Source organism: Crassostrea angulata, chromosome 9 (genome assembly GCF_025612915.1).
Source record: "Crassostrea angulata isolate pt1a10 chromosome 9, ASM2561291v2, whole genome shotgun sequence".
Lineage (NCBI taxonomy): Eukaryota > Metazoa > Mollusca > Bivalvia > Ostreida > Ostreidae > Magallana > Magallana angulata.
This window is the reverse complement of record NC_069119.1, coordinates 24,707,644-24,714,900: the sequence shown is the minus strand read 5'-3', so window position 1 is coordinate 24,714,900 and position 7,257 is coordinate 24,707,644. Positions and strand designations below refer to the sequence as shown.

The 7,257-nt window shown below is 30.3% G+C and overlaps 1 protein-coding gene across 1 annotated transcript; it reads right to left on the bottom strand.

Annotated features, from left to right (window-relative positions):
* Nucleotides 1-770: 770 nt before the first annotated feature.
* Nucleotides 771-3,429, bottom strand: LOC128162220 (fibroleukin-like). Its single transcript, XM_052825396.1, has 6 exons — nt 3,118-3,429; nt 3,015-3,033; nt 2,472-2,554; nt 2,230-2,326; nt 1,900-2,064; nt 771-1,181 (listed from the first exon to the last, which is right to left on the bottom strand). The coding sequence occupies exons 1-6, from the start codon at nt 3,427-3,429 to the stop codon at nt 976-978; spliced, it is 882 nt and encodes a 293-aa protein (XP_052681356.1). The 3' UTR covers nt 771-975.
* Nucleotides 3,430-7,257: the final 3,828 nt, after the last annotated feature.

Here is a 7,257-nt window from a genome sequence, read left to right as displayed (position 1 = left end):
CAATTGATACAGTTTAACAAGCTTTTTCATTATCATCTATTAGTACTTAAAATGTATTAATACGAACATTTTAAGTTTTTTTTTTTTTATGAATTACCTTGAGTGTCACATTAAAGCCAATAATTTGTTAGATTCGAAAGTAATTTTATACACGTAATAATTCTAGCTGTAATTGTATACACGTAATAATTCAAGATAATACTGAATGCCTAAAAGGAAGGACCGAATCATAAGAAGGTGCCGCAAACGTTCAAAATCTAAGAGATCAATTTCTGTGATCATTAATTGTGCATGTTATATTATGTGAGTGCATAATCCCAGTGAAATCACATCTCTTATCGTGTCTTTAATATTTTGTTTTGTTTGTTTTTGGTTTTTTTACAGAAAGATTATGATAAATATAAAATAACTTGTATTTATCAAAATACATTATTTGTCATATCCACTGACTTTTGTTAGATAAACATTTTAAAAATAAACTTTAATATGTCATCATCTGTATTACCGAAAAAGGGTGGGAAATTGTGTTGTTTAGTCAACTTAAAAGTGATTAGATATATTAAAGATTGTAAAGATGAGATCTGAATTAATATCTTATGTCAATAACGATTCTTTGTTTTTATTTAAAGATATTAACGGATCTAACCTTTTTTCGGAAACTGCAAAAAGATTAAGGAAAAAAGTAATAAATCATTTTTGATGAGAATTTTATTTTTGCAAATTTATCTAAAAGGTTTTCAAAATTTGAAGTGATTACATGTAATTGAAACAGTTTAGTATACAAACTCTTATAATCAATGTTTATATTATTAAGCAGTTAATTGAACATTTGATTAAATACACAAATAATTACAGATTTCAAAAAACACTAAATATCCTTTTTATAAGAAAGAGACAAGGACAATTCCTTGATAGGCCGATAGAATCTCTAAGACTTTCAACTTTAGGGTTTTCGAATCATCATTCTGACTTCCTTCATTGAGTAATAGAAGCCTTTCCAAGTGTACCAATTGATCCCTTTGCCAAAAGATGTGTTTCCATACTCCCCGTTGAGATTTGAATTGTGGCAGACATTATACCATCAAGCCCCCGATAAAATGAACCACAGTTATTCAACCAGTTATCGTTGTCCATGTCGTACGTACTAAAGGGCATTCCGTTATGGAGCAACATACTGTCTCCTGAAACATTCAAGATCGTTTTCTAACAACTGTAATAATCTCTGAAGTATGTTTCAGAATACATTGCAAACAATGTGTAATTCAAAGTTCAATGTAACACTGTCTAGTGTCACGATGTCCAGAGTTTATAATAAATACAAACAAATATACTTGGTTTTAAGTAAGTAATGGTTGAGATGTAAATTAGAGTGGTTTTGGGGGGGCAAAATAGAATAACATCACCATCATCATTAGTATTATGTCCAACCTCAACCCCCCCCCCCCTCCCCCAAATAAAAGAAACAAAACAAAACAAACATATAGCTTGTCTTCTTAGCCCGAACCGCATAGTTTATCAAATTAACTGAAGTAATGTTATCATATCTTAATCTCTGTATCTAAAACAGTCGGTTACAGGTTTCCTTTTTGAGAAAAAATAATGAATCTGCGTTGAGTTAATTTAATGAAAGTATTTGCCATTGAGATGTTTTGTTGTCTTCTATTTCACTATTAATTATTGTAACCATATGCTCCCATACTTAATAAACGTACTTAAACCTCTAAAATTTCCGTGTCAAAAATAACATAAACGTGACCATACTAAACATTATTTTTCAGTTGATATCTACACTAAGATTGTACACCTGTATGCGGCTCGTTAACAGTTCTAACCAATCACTGTATAGAGAGAGAGAGAGAGAGAGAGAGAGAGAGAGAGAGAGAGAGAGAGAGAGAGAACCTGCATTCCCTGAATAACCATTGACATGCAATCTAAACTTCCAGTTTTCAGATTCTATATAAAAGGTTGAATACTCTGCATACTTCCAAACACAGTCATAATCCATCATTTCGATTCGAAGGTATACAAAGCCATCATTTGTTAATCTATGAATGTTCCGGTTACCTGCAAGTAGATAATTTATGTCCGAAAGAAAAAGAAATATATTAGTTGACGGACAAGGCAATTTTTAATTTTAACGACGAAACATTTTATTCTTAAAGTTTGAATAAATTCTAAAAATCTAGTAAAAATCAAAATTAGATATTCTTTGTTGAACAAGGTTATTACCTAACCAGAACTCTGATTCTTTAGATCCAAACCCATTTTCGTAGGCTGTCCAGTTTCTAAAAAAATTCTCTGATCCATCAAAACGTCTCTGAATGATCTGTTTAAGAACAATAAAAAATAAAGATTAAAACAAAAAAATAATACATAATATATATGAGTAGATAGGAATGAACTACAAATACATAGAGAGAGAGAGAGAGAGAGAGAGAGAGAGAGAGAGAGAGAGAGAGAGAATACCTTACCACCCACAGATGAGTCCCTTGATTACACGAGGTAGATAAGATTTGCCCTGTTGATAATTGCACAGAGCAATACAAATCTGTTCCTACAAAAAGTAAATCATACGAAGGTATTTTTAAAGGAACACAGAGGTTTTATGAAGAGAATATAAAAAATACATTGAAATTTAAGTTTAGATTTATTATATAAGACAAATAACCCCCATGGAACATGTAACTCTTCCTCTACATGTTCCCTATATTAGCTAAAATTTTTCCAACAAGAAACACAACTGAATTTGGCGAACATAATTTTAGTGAATCCATTTCCTACCATCAACTAATAACCCGGTCGTAAAAACAAGGCACATTTAAAATTCGCCACACTGTAACATAAAAGTCTAAAAAATAAAATGGTGACCAATGACTGACATTCCACAATTATGACTATATTCCCCCACTTTTATCAGTAGGGCGGTAAACCAGTTTTCATTTGATATTGTAAAAAATAATCAATTGCAATTACAATAGTTTAATAAACCATAATTTTAAAAAAGTTATATTCACCAGTATTGACTCCAGTGGACTGTAACAAACAAAAAATAAATATGACTTTTGAAAATCAAACATTCAAACATTTCAATAACTCAGCTATACAATGTAGTTATACCTTTTGATATCTAACAGTTTCGTCTGATGCCGTGTGAGTTGATATAAGAGCTGGGTATCCATACAAAAGGCGACAGCGTTTTGCTTCTTTTCCTATGATATCGACACCAACACACTGTGAAAGGGCATTACAGTGAATGCCACATTTTAACAAAGCAGAGACTGTTGAATTATTTACTGGGGTTTCCTTTAAAACGCATGCATCGGATTGTGTCATGCCAGACTGCACGTAGAGAAAGACATTTTCCACTTTAGATAAAAGACTAATCTGTACTTTCTCAGAAAGAACAAGAATTATCAAATAGAACTTCATATCGCCTTGAAAAAAATGTCTGCTTCTGGTCAGCAAGCTAAGTTTTGTATTAAAAACTTCGGTATACATTTAAAGTTTTTCATCAGTTGTTCCAAAAATCGAAAAAATGAAACAATTCATAAATGGTATACTGAACAAAAGACACGTTTTTAAAATCTTTAAGAAATTATATTAAGTAAATATACTTTACTGAAATGAGTTCACTTTAAAGTAAAACCTTTCATTTAAAATCAATTTTGATAACAATTTTAATATTGGTAAATATACAGTCAAAGCGCAAAGCTATTAAAAAGCTTTTAAAGAAAATTAATGTGTTTTGCAATCAATGAAAATGAAGACTTTATAGCTGTTGAAAGCTAATTATGTTTTATCACAATGTTGTTTCATTCAATTTCTAACGTGTCATTTTAAGTTTTTAAAAAAGTAATTTCATGCACTTTACTATATTGAAAAGTAATATTTATTGAGTCTGATTATACTGTATATATTGTTTTTGACAAAAAAGTTAGGCAAAAATTAATTATAGTCTGTCCCAAGATATTTATGCTGCATATTTGAACGATTTTTAATAAAAATACGCAAACCTGTAACAGAAGTGCAATTAAAACCGATGAATTCCCAAGATAACTTCGTTCACACATTTATCATTTTTCCCTCGTAAAAAGTCACAGGAACGAAAACAGATTTCCTACGGAGATTTATAATGGGGAATGTTGACATCTTTTCTCCATTTGGAAGTACTCGGGACACCTCGAACAATTTTTCAACGTTATCATCCGGACGTCTTATCTCCTTGGCAATGGAAAAACCCCGTAGACTTTTTTTTCATTTTTAGCTGTGTATTGATACCCCACAAGCTAGAGTGGGCGTTTCAAAGGGGGAAACCTTAGGTTTTTTACGGGCCGCCAGAAGCCGGTCCGTTATTTGATACACATTTAGATATATAAAATTACTATTATGCCTATTTTTATGATAAAAGTAAATTTGCATGTAGAAATATAAAGTTGTGTGCCTTTAAAAAATATTACATACTTTTTGTTTTACTCGCAAATGTAAATAATTTAGGTCATTTAATGACATTTATAGACTGTCGCTTTTCAAAACATTGTATCGGGATCGGTATACGGGACATACTTAAGACCTGAAATACTAAGACCTGAATGACATGAAATTTTATATAAATGATATATTTGAATTTCTATGTTCTGCGTCGAATAAACTGACTTTGTGTGTGTATTTATTATATTTCCATGTGAGATGTGGTAGAAACATATCATGAAATAACATTCATATCAATTATTTACGAAAAAAATGAAAGACCTGAAAATTTAAATTGACCTGAAAATTTGAGCTGACCTGATTTATTTTTAATACTTTTGAGAACCTCATGCAAATAAACAAGCATTCTGAGAGTATTGCATAAGCAATACACGTCCCCTACCGGTTTGTGGAAATTGTGAAAACAATGCACTGTTATGCAGAATATCGAACCCGAACATTAAAAAATTGGAATATAAAAAAAATATTTTCTCGAAAATATGTCAACCAGACGCTACAAAAGTGTAAACTTGATCTGTAGTTTGACATTTTGAAGCTGTCCAGCAAATTTCATATTATTCCTCAAACGCATAAAGAAAAAAAGTGTGGAAAACTGAAGTGGGACAGACAGACGGACGGACAGACGGACAGACAGACGGACGGACGGACAGACGGACTGACGGACGCAGAGGAAAGCTATAGTCCCCTCCGGTGAAAACCGGTAGGGGACTAATAACCATGATAATCTTCATAAACTTCATAAGTGTGGTAAGATTTATAATTCCATTTAGGAAAAAACCAATGATAATTCACAGAACAATAATATATATATATATATATATATATATATATATATATATATATATATATATATATATATATATATATATCATTGTTCTGTGAATTATCATTGGTTTTTATCCAATCAAATTCTATGTTAATGTTTTTAATTGTGTTTGCATTTCTATTACGTTTCTATTTGCAGGTGATTCATTTTTTATTTGCACAACAGTTGTTTTACTAACAGGTGAAAAAAAACACTGAGAATTTTTATTAATCATCATGAATTTTAAAAGCTGTGTGGAGATATTTGCCCAAATTACACAGTTCTTTAAAATTTTTGACACTTAATAAGTGTATACACTTATGTATATATTTTAATGTGTTAAACTTTAATAAATCGACAAATGCGACAATAATCAATCGCTGTAGTTTGTAAATTATTTTTTTTTCGTCACATGTAAAAAAAAAACAACATTGGAAATCAAGTGCAGGTTAATCTAAAGTTTTATGATTTACAGAATGATAGATTATAAGACATATCATCATATCAAATATTGCATGAGTTCAATTGATCATTGGGTCTGATTTTGTAGCATGGTCGTATAAGTCATCCAAGTAAAATCGATTTCTGTCTTTTGTCATGAAATGTATGTAATTTATATGATCCAGTTGTGTCGATTTGCATACCTGATTTCTGAAGCTTTTTTCTTTTACACAAATACTTAATTCTGCAATTTAAAGAGGTTTGTTCCTCTCTTTTTGGGCACCCATTTTCACCTCTGGTCTAAAAACTCTGCATCATATATCGATTCTATTTGTATATTTATATTTTACAAGGCCAAATAAACTATATTGAATAAAATTGTTAAAAGAAAATTACATTTTTACGAAGTTTAGTAAGCGACTATATTTTATGGCGAAACGTTATAGTTTTAGAGAACTATTACTAGCTTCCTAATGTTAAGTGCAAACCAAACTTCCAGATGGTTTGTACATTACGATATATTTAAATTGTTCAGCAAATCAGATATTTGAACAATATTTGGTATTTCTATCAAAATATGTTGGCATATTTAGCTTATATTTCATAGATTGAAGTTAAGAAAAAATCAACTCCAATTTTTGCGATGTGACCACTTAGTTTTTTAATTTTTCGTGAGAAATGAAATGTAAGTCTATTTGTATGCAAAGTTTTAGAAAGATGGCATTACTAATATTTTTTAATTACGTTATAATTTGATTACTCTAAACTTTCGATACGATCTAAACATCTGCTATTGTGCTCATTATATAGTGGCATTTGAAGCCATCAGTAAAGGAATTTTTTTTAAACTTTGACTTAGATATTACTTTCATAGTCACTACATGTGTTCAACTTGATAATGTATTAAAATATATTATCACTGAATAATAGTTCAAACTGTAAATATATGTTTAGTTTTCTTCCAACAATCAATTTCCATGCCAGATTTTAGCAATAACGTTTTGAAAATATCATTCATGTTCGGGGCTCCATATTACCATAAAATGGCATATGACATGGGTCAAAAATAAAATAATTGAACATTTTTGGTCCCAATCTTTATGCAGACTTGGTTTGTGGATAATTGACATTACTAGTATTTCAGGTGAAAACCTCCTTAACTGTTTTCCATCATATCGCGACAGCATTGTACCACAAATGAAATATCTTAAATCATAGTTTCATATAATTCATTGATGTCCGAAAATTATACGCGATATTTCAAAATTCGCGAGATGTTCTTCTTGCGAATTTACTTGGACATCCATTTATTGCATTTAATAAGATCTACAGGGAGAGAAACCGACAGACAAACAGCAAGCGGAGAATCAAATATAAACCCAAAATTAAAGGTCTTATCTTGTTTATTAAATCTTAAACTTTTGTGGTGTTCCTTTAGAACTTATTAATACCAGTGCAAGTAAATCTCGATATTGGATCATATTTTAAACTACATAGGATCATAATTTTCTATAGTTACATTA